The sequence below is a fragment of the Nipponia nippon genome, unplaced genomic scaffold, assembly GCF_047370975.1.
Source record: "Nipponia nippon isolate SJK-2023a ecotype South Korea unplaced genomic scaffold, ASM4737097v1 scaffold_5, whole genome shotgun sequence".
Lineage (NCBI taxonomy): Eukaryota > Metazoa > Chordata > Aves > Pelecaniformes > Threskiornithidae > Nipponia > Nipponia nippon.
Window position 1 is genome coordinate 558373 of NW_028262369.1, and position 14835 is coordinate 573207.

Genomic DNA, 14835 nt, shown 5'->3' on the forward strand with positions numbered 1-14835 from the left:
GCACTCCGATCTAGCACTCTGCTGCCAGTAAACGAAGGAAAGGGACCAAAAGGTCCCCAATTTTCTTAATGCCCTGAATCACTTGAGAAATTTGCTGATGCAATAGCATCAGTGAAGGACTCGAAATGCAAGTTTTCACCTGGGAGTCATCAATGAGGATCTAGAGCATCGCTGTCAGAAAACGCTTGGCTGAGGGATCAGATCGTTAATTTTACTCCCGGCGTATTTGCAGGTACTCAGCGCAAAGCAATCCTCCGCCTATGCCTGCTAACCCCAGCTTTTGTTTTATGCCGTTCTCCTGACTTGCATGGGTTTATATATAAAGGAGAAAGGCTTGATGTTCCAAGGCGTGAACCAAAATGCTGTCAATGGCATTTTGCCGGCATTTGGTTACGCAAGTATCCATCGCCATCCTGAGCCCACTTAACTGCCTTCTGCAAGGTGTCACCAAGCGACAGGGGGACCTTAAAGAGTTCCTGTAGACCAGTGCCTTTAAATTGCTTATTTCTCTTAGAGATGAGCGCTACCACCAGCATTTAGTTCCTCTCTTAAATGCAATTTACTCATATTCTTGTACATTGGCAAAACACAAGGCTGGCAGCAGGTTCCCCTTGAAGATGGCAAACCCAGATGTTATGCGTACTTGCAGCCCCCGCCAGGACCTTCTCCTGTCCTGCTACACAAGCAAAATGCCATTCCTCTCACCCCGACCTGCAAGGTGTACGTGGCATGCTTTCCAGAGAGCCCGAATTCACAGCTCACCCCCTCCCAGCTGCAAGCTCTATCAGACTCTGCACAGAAGCACTGGGAAGGCACTCGCTGTGATCAGTGCTGAGAGGGAATTATGCTATAGTTTCCCTAAATGTTTATGACCCCTGGGTAAAGTCTAATTCAGAAGTTGAGAGTCTACTGCTTCTGCTGAAGAAAAGAATGATCAACACAATTCAGATCAGGAAATTTTCCCTTAGCCCAGGCAATGCTTCAGCAGACATCTGTAATTCTCCTTAAATCGGCTCACGCCTCTATGCAGCCCAGGCACCACCACTGCTCAGACTGCCATGAAGAAAAGCCCCTCTGAAACACAAAACCAGTGGCACAGCCCAAAGCCAAGCAGCTGACAGCCTGTTAAACGAATGCAGACAGAACAGCTTTTTAGCAAACAGAATAAACCAATTAATTTGTTAATAATTATTGATGATCAACAACTGTTAAAACTACACCTTCACAAAAGTCTGTGAAAATCCATACTAGCTGAATGACTGGCTAATAGCTGAAGTCTCCTTCCCAAATGGTCCCCAGATTGGAGACCAGCTTCCCAGAAGGTGCACATGGTGCCCCCGGGCCCGGGCTGGTGAATGCTCCTGCCAGGCAAGGAGCTCCAGGCATAGCTTCAGTGAATCCCTCGTGCTCCGGCCACAGCTCTTCGCAGTACTCACACCAGACTTGTTTGCTGCACAGGTATACAAAAGGCACATGGATGAAATCCATGCACGCCACCACCACATCTCCATTCCCAAGCAGGCCAACAGAGGTTCCTACAGATCACTCCGGATTCCGCAGCTTAGTGTGACCACAAAGGCAGTACTAGGTACCTGTGCAGTATTAACATTTTGGCTTCAACAAGGTAAAGCTTGACCTTTCTCCAAACTATACAACTAAAAAAAAAAATGTGATGTACTTCCCAAAGGCCATCTAGAACAAGCTCTACATCTGTAAGGGTCCAACATCTATTTCCCGTATGAGCTTCAGCACTGCTTTGCAACACTCCTAAATCCTCAGGACCAGAAGGTTGCTACAGCGTTCACTAGCTGCAAAAGCAGAACTTCCCAGCTCGAATGCTCCTGATTTACAAGTTAAAAATACGAGTTCTTGAATGAACCCTTTTTGGTGATGAGGCTATTGGTCAGGTACTTTAGTGGCAACTGCTGCCAGCAGTGCAGCTCTCCGACCAGCTACGTCTCTGCAGAGCTGTCACAAGGACAAGCTGCATAAAGGCTCTTCAGCAGCTCCTCTTCCTCGTCACATGCTGAAGCCCCCACCCTCGCTCCCTGACCTTGCCTGCTCAGGCCGTGCTGCACAGCCTGTTTATTACCTGGCATTGCCCTGTGCCAGAGCAAAGACGTGCCGCTTGATCAGGGTGAGCAAAGCACAGCAACAGCCTTGCATTCCTGCTCACCATGAGTGCTGCCCACGGGCAGCAGCTGGAAACAGCATGGCCATGCTTTAGCAGTGATGACAGCATCACTTCTGCATGGTGCTCAGTCACTTCCAAGAACCTGCCTCCCCGTAAAGGAGCACCTCCTCTTCCTGAAGGAGCAGCAAGAGCACGAAATCAGAGGCAGAGGACTCATTACAGCAATGTAGTGAGGAAGTTTTATTTGGAAACATGGTAGAAGTTTGTAACCCAACACTGGGTGCACGACTCTGATGCCGGAGCATACGCGGTTACTACTGAAACACAGGAGTGTTTCGGACAATTGCTGTAATAAAACACGAAATTCTCATACTCCAATACCAGGACACTACAGCAATCTTTAGAATCAAAGTTACATCCAAGGAATTCTCTGCACTTACAACTGACCCCACAGTGTAATCTACCTATATATAAGATTAATATATATAGCATGGGAAATTGAAAATCCTTGCTCCATAGATGTATGAACATGTCAAGTCTTTTATAAATAAACATCCAGTGAAGAGAAAAAATTACATTTCTAGTTCATATTTATACATAAAGTACTAACAGCAATGGGTGGAAAATTGCACACAGGCCACCCCAAGCCATGCAGCAGGCTTGGAGCAGCCCATCCAATTTAATATTGAAGTACACACAGGACAGACAAGTCACTAACATACATTGCGCATTTACAAGAGATCAACTACCAAATTGGGACAACTGTACACATTGGAGAGACCATTTTCATTCTGGAGCTTTTTCTTTAAACATGGATTTGTTACATCTCTTTACATCATACCGCGACATTTACTTTGTGGAGAGGATAAGGGCAACAATGAGGCCATAGAGACCCAAGACTTCAGCGAAGATCAAAATCAGGATCATGCCCACAAATAACCTGGGCTGCTGTGCTGTTCCCCGTACACCGGCATCGCCCACAATGCCAATGGCAAAGCCAGCAGCCAGACCACTGAGGCCCACGCTCAAGCCAGCGCCCAGCTGAAGAAAGCTCCTGTAGGACAGAGACGAAAAGAGTTTCAGTGACAAGCAACACGACACCCAACCCCTCAACTTCAGGCTAGCCTTTCTTCTCTCCCCAAAGGAAATAAGAACTAACATTTAAAATGAACCCCTTTCCTGCAGAAAGAGCTCCTGTACTCTTTCAGCAAGCACAGTGTCTCACAAAGCAGGGGCTTCGAGACTCCTAGCTCTGATGCTTAAAAACATGGGCAGCTATGCAAGATCTTTAGCTGATATTCAGGTGTGGCTCATACACGAAGCTAAGCTATGGGCCTGCGAGTTCATGTGGCCACCCAGCTCACCTGTAGCCACTTCCGTCAGCTGCAGGCTTAGCATGCTGCCAGAGCTGCACTTACTCCAGCCATGTGGGCTAGCACTTGCAGTAATGCCTGTCCCACTGTGCTGTGCAGCCTGTTAATAGCTGCTTTTGTCTCACACCTTTAGCAACCTTATTATACAGCCATAGCACATCCAGGCGATCATTAGGTCTCTTGCATTGCAAGAGCTGGACAGGAATGGTCTGCTTTTCCAGGCAGTCCTTATCGGGATCTGGCCACCTGGTAGCTGCAAAGGAGCATCTGTACCTGCTGTTTCTTAGATCACGGCTTATTAGGGCAACCACGCTGCTCATGGGCCATAGCTTGTACAGTGACACAGATACCTACTGTCAGGCCTCAGAAGCATTGTTTTATTCTGAGAGGTATCAATCAAGCCAGTTCCAGCTGTTCTCAAAAGCAAAGAGTGGATTAAGTTTCAGACTGCAGCTGGTGTAGAGGCCCAATGTATAGCTTGAGGATTGACTTACCAGCACATAAAGCAGCAAGCAATATTAATTATTCACTTGCATCTCCCAGGCAACAGGAGAACTATTTAGACAGTCTGATTAGACAGTCTTGGAAAGACCTGTGTATTCCACATCTACAATTTGGCACCATGAAACAAGCTTAGCCTCCTATCCCAGTACTGCCTGTACACAGTTTCTTGCAAGCCATAAACCGCTGCATCATCTCTAGCAGTGGGATGTCTGATCTGCTAGCTAATACAGCAAACTAAGCAGGCAGCACTACCACTGAGGCTAAGGCACTGGGCAGGACAGCTGAAATCCAGCCCTTACTAAGCCCAGGGGAGGTGCGTTTAGCACTGACAGTCCTTCCAGGGGTCTTGAGCACAACCCACCCATTCAGCAGCATCAGAATAGTGACAGGACAAACAAACAAAAACTGACGGATGCAGCAACTTACTTGAATAGTGTGATAGAAGGTGAGAGGGCATTGGCAATGAGGACCGCCACTACAAGGCCGTAGATAGCTATAATACCCGCCATGACAACAGGGATGATTGACTTCATGATGAGTTCAGGCCTCATGACAGACATGGCTGCAATACCTGTACCACTCTTTGCTGTTCCATATGCAGCTCCCAAGGCTGGAAAAGAAAAAAAATGCATTAGACACATCCCCAAATACTGTCTCCTCCACTGGGCTGCAGTGCTAGAACAGATGAGTCAGCACAAGGAAGAACTGTGCAAAACTAACATGGTCACTTGACTTCTTGGTTTGTCAGCCAGGAATATTCCCCTAAGGGATGAGGAAGTGACCTATCCAGAGCCCTAGACCAAAGCTGGACAAGTGAAAAGGTGCCGTTCAAACAGTACTGATAACAGAACGCCCTCTCTAAGCTAGCCTCCCAGCAGGGTACACTCCCAGCACACATTCGTTCCCTGTTTAGGAACCAAAACCCAAGGTTTGAACTCGTTACTTCAGAGCTTGTGCCCTCACAGAGCCCACGCTGCGAGGCTCCACTCAGCCAAACTGCAGAGGAAACGCAGCAAACATGTCCTGCTACCGCAGCAGGATGTCACCTGGCTGAAAGCCAGATTTTACAGACACTGAACTTTGAGCCACATGGGCCGAGTTCTCAGATGCACCCAACATTTAACAAGTCACCTCCTGGCATCCTTCATAGGTTTTGTGGAAGAGGTCCCATCTGCCCTATGCTTTGTCCTGGGGTCAAACATGCTGTTTCAGCTTCATCAGACACATACTGCGAGAGCAAACTCACATATTCTTGCTGCACTTCATTCCTTGGAGAAAGGACACCCTCTTCATGTGTCAATAACCCCACCTGTGAAGGATTCAGGTCCAAACACTTGTTAATCCAACCACTGGAACCACAAAGTAGAGTGTGGCTCGTAGGTTAGAGGACCACAAGCTGTACTCTAATCACCTTACCCCTAAGGTTCACTGATCACCTGTATCAACACTTGAGCATGCAGAGATCAACGCAGGAATCCAAAGCTTGGTTTTCAAAGCAGAACATGGGCTTATCACCACCAACTGAGAAATGCTAGAATCAAGAGTCACAAAGCACTACCCCAAGAAGTAACTTCTGCCTTGAAAACTTTATATAGTGTCAAACAAAAGCTTCTACAAATACCTCATTCCTTGGTTCTGAAGTACTTGGAAAGACCCTTTTCCTTCCCACCTTGCTCTGGAGTACTCTAGGAACTCCTTAACTCCGGACTGCACTCACCATCACCCAGGAGATGATATGCAGGTCTGCAGCCATCCAGGGTTAAGCCCCTGAAGCAGCACCGCAAGGTATGTGGAAGGGTAGGTAGTCTCCTTTTCAGACACCATCAGGCTGATATTGAAAGCTAACAGTCCTACTGAAGCATAAAAATTCTCTTGTCTGCTCTAAAGGCTACTGGGGAGTATTAAAGCCACGGGGATTTCAGATCTTTGTACTGTTCAGAGACCTACTTTTTGAGTTTGCTCCACCCATTTAAAAACTAATTTCTACAGGGGAGAGCTTGTTCCACAAAGATCTGTAGCTGCCTCTTACACCAGCATCCAAGTGTGAGATGGTGCACCTTGACCAAAAGAGTCGCTGGGAGGTATCCAAAGGGTTTAGGATACATGCTTTCCTGCTTCTCACTCGGCATTTACATAAAGCCCATCTTTGAGCAGTAATCCTCCTGGCTTTGCACTAAGAAACTTCAGAAGATTAATAAAGGTAGTACCGCTGCACTAACCCAAGACTCACTATCAGAAGGAAGTTCAGTTTTACTTAAAAACTTGAAAGGAAAGCCTCTTATCAACTACAAATTGGTTCTGTATAAGCAAAGCTCCTGAACCTCCCATAACCTGGATCCTCTTTTTGTTGAAGCCTTGGCTGTCACAGATGAGACGGGTGTAGAAGGCTGCTCAGTGCAATTCAGAACAAGACTCCAGCTTAGCTGGAAGCCTGAGCCAAGAGCAGAAGACAAGTTTTACCTGCAAATGTAAGCTGAGCCTGGAAACTACCGCACAGACTTAGCTAGCAACATCAGCGATGGTACTGCTTAAGGGCCTAGCCCCTAGGAAGTCTAGAAAGAAATCACTAACTGGAATTAGGAACCTCTTCTGTTGGATGAAGCATCTTCTACAGACTGGAAGTAAGTGGAATCAAGATTCAGGCTATGTCGACTTCTAAACTGGCTACGGCATTTAGCAGAAACCATTTCTCACTTGGAATTGTTTCTAAACCTCTCCAGAAATGCTAAGGCTCTTGAGGGAAGTTCACTATTTAAAATTAGATCAGTCCTTACTTCCTCCAACTCTGAAGTTACTTAAAGGTGTTGCAATTAATGCAGTGATGGATTACAGAAGCTGATTTTGTAATCCCACTTACAGAAAGCCAGCCTGCTTAAGCTTTTGGGGAAGGGCAGATCAGTATGAGTTTGTCAATTCCCAGTTGTTAAATCCCATTTCTAGGGAGTAGGCAAGAGCTTATGCCTTGAACTTGGTCTAGACACATTAACAAATAAAGCCTACATGTACTCTGTGGCAGTTAGTTGTAACAATGCATTTTTAGATGGCACTAAAGATCTGGTGGACAGTCACAGGTGCTACACATACAGCCTCAGCTTGGCACATCTGCTCCCAGTGAAGTCTTTAGCAGCATCCTGACCAACAGGCTTACACTGGAGTCCCCCCCAGCCGCATCTCCAATATCATACTGCTCTTCACTAGCCTGAGAAGTTCTCCTTGCACCTTTGGCAATACCCCAATATTACAGTCCATTGGCAAAGATGATATCCACTTCCCACCGTGACACAGCCATTAATGGCACAACTATTCAGTTTGGGCCACTGGGCACTGAGGTCAATCCTCCTGCACATCTTGACTTGTACCTCTTGGCAGCTGTGAGCATTTGAAGCACACAGGCTTCATATGCCACATTTAAATACCACTGATGAGTTGGGAGGACATTTTCCAAAGTTTTCTCAGTGAACAGGGTTTGAAGGTATCCATGTGGAAGACGGGGAAAGTGGAACAAGAGCTGTACCACTGTTACACACCAAGACTCCATGTATTTGCTTCAGATAATACAGCTCCATCACCCCTAACATACAGACCAATTAAGCTGCAACACTACCTTTAAAAGTATACATAGAGCTATCAAAACATTTACCTGGCAGCTGGAGAAGCACTTTGCCTACCTAGCTTTATCACAGAAGGAAGCCATTCTGGTCTATAACTAGGAACTGTGCCATTTGTAAGTTCAATGGTGTTATAATACTTCATTCAAGACCATCTACTCCCAGTAAGCCTGTTTCAAAGGTTAACTTGATTTTGAAATACTTCTGAAGAGTAACTCCTTGAACTCACGAGCCAGAGTTGATTTAGCACTGCTCCGGGGGCAAAACGCACTCCCACAGGGCTGTGGATATGCTGCCTGGCTCCCCACCACAGCTGTTACTTCCTATTAGTCAAAAGTGGTAGCAGAGGTGGCATAGCTGTGCAGCTCCAAGATGAAGTACAGGCTAGAAAGTAACTTGCCATATAGGCAATAGCTTCAGTAAGGACTGAAGACTAGTTGTAGTCTTGCCACTGCCAGGACTGCCAGTAGAGCTTTGCCTCCGATATTCACTGTCGATACTCGAGCAGCCTGTGGTTTAGATCAAGTGCTGGTCCAAGTTTTAGGACCAATCTTTTGTAGCTATAGTTACAGTGCTCAGTAAGGTCATGCACCAAGAACGTTAATCTTGCAGCTAAGTTAGCTGCCAGTCACCTCATGCGACACTCCCTCAATACAGAAAGAGGCTATTACCAAAAGCCTTGCATCAGTTCTGCAAAGCACTGCAGACAGATAGGCACCTCTGGACAGCAACCACATTACTGAGAGCCTTCAACCACTTGCACAGATGCAGTTCCAGGAGCTGCAATACATTCAGGCATGCTCAGCCCAAGGATAGAGAGGTTCAGAACCAGCCGCACACTCCGGCAGCATTCGGTCCCTTCAGAGCCAGTGATTCCTCCTGTGTCCCACCACCGAGAAGCAGGTTTTCACACTGCAATGTGTGAAAGACTCCCAGAGCACTAACAGGCAGAATTTCCCTGCATTAGGTAGTGAGCTAGTGACACAAGTCAAACTTTCAATTAAGATACCATGGGTTACTATCATAGCAAGTCTGAAAGACCACTCTGCATGAGTACTTACATCTGGAACCTTTTATAATTAATCCATTATCAAAGGGGGCTGTCCTCTGCAGTAGGTAGGCTTCCCTTGAACCAGAGAGCAGGCATCAATTCACCTCAATGGCTGTTCATCCCTGAGCAGGTTGTTCTTAAATGGCTGGAGAACTGCTAGAGCTGATATCCAGGTCCAGCACAGTCCTTGCTTTGCCATGCCAGAAACCTGGGCATTTTCAAAGAAACAGGCTGCTTCCCACTGGTACTCTAAAGCCCCTCCTACACCACCACATTTAACACAAACACAGCTCTACCTCAGATTACAGTAAGGGATACTCCATGGCTACCTTGGAAAAACCCGGTTGCTATGTCCAGTTGTATCTCCACAGAAGAGGAAGCCACATTAGGGGAACTGTATCTGGCACCTATGCAAATTCAGATCACGCTGACTGAAGACTGGCTACGGCCAGCCCCCAGTGATAACTGGAGGGGCAAACAGATAAGCTGCCCTGCAGGAAGCTGTAGGCTTTGAAAATCTTTACTGAGTCACCTGTTATAGGATTAGGGACAGCATGCTTTTTGTTCTTCCCTAGTGTTACGATAGGGTGTGGGGATTTCAAACAAGCCTAGCGCTGTCAGCTTACAGCATTATCAAAAACAACCTGCAAGGCTAGCAGGCCATTTACCCTTGTTCAGTAAATCTGAGAACTTAAAAGTCTACGACCTCCTTGAGAAGCTGCTGCAATAGCAGCAGTCCAAAGAAAAGAGGAGCTACCAGTCAACTGCCCAAGCAGCTGCAACTGGTACTCTGGATTGTCTGACATAGCACACAAAACCAATTTTTGTTGTTTTTTTTTTTTTAAAGTATGGTAAGGCTGACACTTCACACCACTGAGCACAGGCTTACTCTTCTGCAAGCAGTGAGGTCCAGTCACTTGTTATTTATCTATCTTTATCATACAAGCTCCCCTGCAACCTCAAAGATGACCCATTTCACAGACCAGGTGGACCACTGTACTCCAGGTAGTTTGTTATACCAGTCAGCAGGAGCCCTCTTCATCGAGTTGGTCTAACAGCAGCTTACACCACTCACCAGCAGGCATCCACAGCTAAGCTGCCTCATTTCTGAGGTGTGGGAAAGCCAAGGTCATCTGACTGCACCCAGCAGACACTCCTGTGGCCAGACGAGCCTGACTTGAAGCCTCACACTCACAAGACTCAGTCTGAATGAAGCAAGTTCAGCAAGTTCTGCCTTACTGTTTGGTGAGGACTGCAAGCAGGTGGAAGCATGCACTTCTGTGAAACCATTGTTTCAAGCACCACCAAACAGCCTGATCAGGCTGGAGAGTTTGAGGTTGCAACCGCCGCTTGAAATCGGTCAGGCTCTGGACAGATGGAAGAATCTAGTTTAGGAAGGGAAAAAAGGAAGTTGACTAAGAGGCCTTGAGGCAGCTGGCATTCATCTCCACCGCTGCTCTGAACACTCCCATCAGAGGGGAAGTACCTGCAGACTGTGTAGCCTACAGTGACTTCGGAGTGAGACAGGAGTCCCATCAGGTACACCCAGAAGCCACAGTACAAGCAGCAGCATATCTGCTTCAGACAAGTTTTGGAGAGCCAATGGTTTATCCTGATTCTCAAGTTGGTTTTCAGATGATCCTAAGACTAGCATTTACTGAGTGGAAACGATGCCCTTGTTGAGATGTCTTCCCTTAATTTAACTGAGTTGTAGAAATACTGCCTATCTGGTTTACTTCTGTTACAACACTGATGCCTTAATAGGCCACCGATGTACCTGCTGTTAAGGATGAATACTTAAGCTAGTCCCTCTACTGTACGGAGTCTGGTAGCTCAAACATCTGACCCACTGAGTTCTCCTGCCCATACCACAATGCCTTTGAAGTACTCTAACATTTGGAACAGAAGACTACCTTGAGCTGCACTCTGTTCCACCATTTCATTTTTGCCTGCAAGCTCCAGCTAAGGAGTCTGCAAGCTCCGCTTAGGATGAGGTCTACAGCTACTTACTGAGAAGCAAGCAGCTCTCCTGCCTACCACCTCCCCATCCCTCAAGAGACAGTATTTCAGGAAGCACAGATGTAATTTGCCTTCAAGGCTGCAAGTTGTTTATAGTCATGCCACCTTCTAGAATCAGACTGTGCAGGGCTGTCAGCTGCATCAAGCTAGATGTTCTGAGCCAGCAATTTCACCATGGAGGTCCCTTAATAGCTAACCAACTACAGTATCTGCAGCCCTGGTTTAAAATAAAAAGTACTATTTCATTAGCTCTGCAGCAACAATGAGAAGTAAGAAACAGGACTAACCTCAACACTGCTGGCTAGAGCTCTCTTCATTAGCAGTCTTCCAGATGCTTGGTAATGAAGCATACTGAGGGCCCGGAATGCCCATCCAGAGTGCAGGTCTAGGCGAAACTCCTTACCACATTATGGAGGCCACAGCGGGGTCACTGGGACATCACGCTTCTCTACACGGAGCATCAGCAAGCACAGAATCAGACAGCTTTGCCGTTTTGCCACGCTTTTCCATTTTGGCATGCTGAAGTCACACGGGAAATCCACAATGATTTGGTCACTCAACAGCACCTGACACTGAGCCAGCCACATGTTTTACACATAGGAAGTGAAGGACCTTCAGCCATCAGAACAAGTTGTAACCGGCAAATGAATAAGCAGGCTCGAAGATAGCCAAGGTCACAACAGCCTGCTTTAGTCTTTCTAGCTGCCATCAGTACTAGCTGACCAGAACAAGTTCTGCTATCTATGTACCATCAGCAGTTAATGTTCAAACATCAAACAGTACTGCATAAAGTCACTTGTTTTCACATTAAACTAGCCTGGACAGTATAGAACTTGAACATGTTTACTAGAAACAGGTCTCAGAACTACAAGCTCCACAAGAATCTGATCTTTAGATACAGCATGAGTCAGGCATGATCACTGCACTAATTAACACTAATCTAGGACAATTTTAGATAGTTTTACGCTGCTTGTCCAGACATAGTTCCTTACTTCTAAATCAAGGTGGGTTTTTTAACAATTGTTGTTAGCATCAGAAGATGCTGTAGCATCACATCCCTATTCAGAAAGCTACATGACACTGCAAGTTTTAGTTTATCCTATATTGACGACTCTGCCATATTGCCTTAAAAATCCAAGTTGCTTCACTAAACGAGCAGTTCAGTAACGTTCACAACTACGGAATAATTTCGCATCAGCAGTATCTATAACCTGTTGTTCCAGTGACTGAACCCATCAGATGTGCTTAGGCCCTGGCAGAGACTAACTGCGTGGCTCAGACCTGCTGGCATTAGGGCCATCTGACACAGTTTCTGCATCAAGGACCAGGCACATACCAGCAGCGACACGGTAGTTACCAAACCTTCATCAATACCGCTTAAGCACTCGCTTGGAATTACCCAACTCAAACCCGCCCCTTTAACTTGCAAACCCACAGTACCATGCTACCAAACCCACAGCTTCTAGGAAATGCTTCACTTTCATTTAGACATGCTAAGCGACACTTTGAATTCCTACTAAAATGCTGACTCAAGTTTGCATCCCTCACTGATGTTTCCACTGAAGCAAGCTGGCATATCACAAAACCAGTGTCTAAAAGACCATACAACCATGTTCTTTTGCTTCGAGTTTAATTTTGCAAGAGGAATCCAGTGACTCCTTCCTCAGGAAGAAAGCTCAGTATTTAGGACCTTAATCACCACTATTTCGCAAAAGGCAGTGATCCGCTGACTGTTTTTTCCAACAAGTAACCAGGTCTTAGTCTATTCCTCCATTATCTTCACTAGCCCAGAGGCATGTAGGTCAGTAGTCCCAATGCTGGCCCCTACGGCATTCCAGCCATACTGTTTTCAGGAAAACCCTTACCCATCAAGTGCAAGCGCAACGTTTTAACTCAAAGGTGGCAGGCCACTAACTGCCCTCAGCCCAGGACATCTGCATCCCACCACTGGGTACAAACTGAGCAAGGCCAAACACAGCCAGTCAGGCTTTTTTTTGTGTTGCAAAGATCAAAGCCACGAACATGGCTGGTGTGAAACCATTCAATGGTGCCAACACTAGCACGGCTAGACAGCTTCCTCTCAAACACTACTTTTAATCCACTGTCTACTGAGCTATTTACACAGTTTAACCTACCACACTAATCAATCAAGAGCAGTTCCACAGATTTGCCTTGCAGACCTGGCTGCCATCTCAGAGGCTACTTTAATATAATGCACATAAACAGCTACGTGTAACTCGAGCTACTGCCAATTCAATACTTGAGTGCTTTGATTCCTCAGCTGGGAGCCAAATTAGGTGGCAGATGAAGACAAGCCAGTATGCTCACACATGGGGAGGCACTGGCTGTCTTCAGAAGAGAAAACCAGACTGATGCCTAGTTCTTGTATTCCTAGTTACTGTAACACTTGCATGGGGAAAAAAATCGAGCCGAAGCCTTCCCCATGTTAGCCCCCAAAGAGAAGGGCAGGTCTGCACCCGTCAGGAAACAGTAAATGCTCAGTCAGGAACAGCAGTCATTTTCTGCAGAAGGTTTACTCAGGTTCCGAGAGAGACGAGGCATCGTATGATAGTCTTTCTAGTATAAAACAGCATTTATGGGTCTCTACATAAACGCTCTTCAACAGGGAGAGCGACACTGCAGAATGACCCAGTTTACTCCGCACTGAACCTCCATGACTCGAGGTGCAGATGGACGGCCGCTAGAGCACAGCTTCCCTTTTTCACCATTCCGTGCATCGCCCGTTTCAAGGCCGCCTATCAGTTCCTTTTAACATCATTAACACCTGCAAGGCTGACTTCACTCCTAAATCGCTTGCACATTTAGGTTCAATCCCATGAAAAGCCGGTCGTGCGTTATGCCAGGGATGGTTTGGAAAGCAACTTGGTCCAATTCACAGCCGCAGAAGTGCTGCGCCCAGCCCCCGGAGAGCCAGACCGACGCTCCCTGCCGGGAGGGCAAGGCCTGGCCGCTGCGGAAGAGCGGGGCAGGCCGGCCCCGACACGGCCAGACCCCGAGGGGAGGCCCGGCACGGCCCGGCGGCACGGCAGCCTCCCGCCCCGCCCGCGAAGGCGCCCGGCAGCGGCGCCGGGCCCGGGGCCCGCGGTGACACCGGGCCCCCGGCCCCCGCGGGGGGAGGCGCGGCCGCGCCGCCGCAGTCACGTGGAGCGGGGGCTCCGCCGCCGGCGCGCTCCGCGGTGACGTCACCCGCGCAGACCCCCTCCGCCGCGCCCCGGTGCCCGGATGGAGCCGGGGGGGGGGGGGGGGGGGCGCGGGGGCCGCCCCCGCCGCCAGGCCCGGGGATCCCGCCCCGCCGAGGGAGGGGGAGGACGGGGAAAGGGCTGCCCCCCGCCCCCGGGCGAGCCAGACCGCGCCGCCCCCGCCCCGCTCCCCGGCCGCTCCAGGCCCCGACCCCCGCGGCCGGGCGGGCGCTCACCGCTGAAGACCATGGCAGCCGAGGCGCCCATCACGGCGAAGAAGGAGGCGTACTCCGGGCTGGCGCTGGAGGACATGGCTGCGCGGGCCGGGCCGGGCCGGGGCGCCGCTGGGAGCGGGAGCGCGAAAGGGCGGGGGGGGGAGGCGGGAGGCTCCGCCGCGGCGCCGGTCCTCCGCGGGCAGCGCTCGGCCACAAAATGGCGGAGGCGAGGAAGGGAGGAGGGAGGGGAAGGAGGGAGACGGGGTGGAGGCCGGCTGCGGGCAGCGCGAGGGAAGGGGCGGAGCGGGGAGCGGGCGGCGGCGCGGAGCTCCGTCCCGGCGGCAGTGCGCGGCGGCCCGGGCGCTGCGCCCTAAATACTGCCTCCGCAGGACAAAATGGCGGCGGCCCGCCCGTCACGTGACCCGCGGCTCCCGCCCGCTCGCCCCGCCCTCCGCCGCCACCACGCGCGCGCGGCTGGGGGGCCCCCGCCCGCCGCCCCGTCCCCCCGCGCCCGGTTCCCCGCTCCCAGAGCCGGTCTCGCCCCCCAGAACGAGCGGAGCTCCCTCCTCCTCCGCACCCGCTGTTGGAGCGGGGCGCTCTGCCGCGCCGGTCCCCCCCCGCGCTCTGCCCTTCTCCGCTCGCCCTCCCCTCCCCTCCGCGCGGGTGGTTCAGTCCTGCCCGCCGGCCGAGTCCCGCTGAGCGTGATTCAGCGCTCATTAGCATAAGGGGCG

The 14835-nt window shown here is 49.4% G+C and overlaps 1 protein-coding gene across 2 annotated transcripts; it reads right to left on the minus strand.

Annotated features, from left to right (window-relative positions):
* Positions 1-2355: 2355 nt before the first annotated feature.
* Positions 2356-14488, minus strand: ATP6V0C (ATPase H+ transporting V0 subunit c). Of its 2 annotated transcripts, none has more exons than XM_087734855.1 (3): positions 14126-14488; positions 4438-4621; positions 2356-3188 (listed from the first exon to the last, which is right to left on the minus strand). In XM_087734855.1, the coding sequence occupies exons 1-3, from the start codon at positions 14199-14201 to the stop codon at positions 2984-2986; spliced, it is 465 nt and encodes a 154-aa protein (XP_087590981.1). In that variant the 5' UTR covers positions 14202-14488; the 3' UTR covers positions 2356-2983. The 2 variants fall into 2 exon arrangements, with proteins under 2 accessions (XP_087590981.1, XP_087590982.1); XM_087734856.1 differs by lacking the exon at positions 14126-14488 and adding an exon at positions 9746-9860.
* Between the last annotated feature and the right edge of the window lie 347 nt (positions 14489-14835).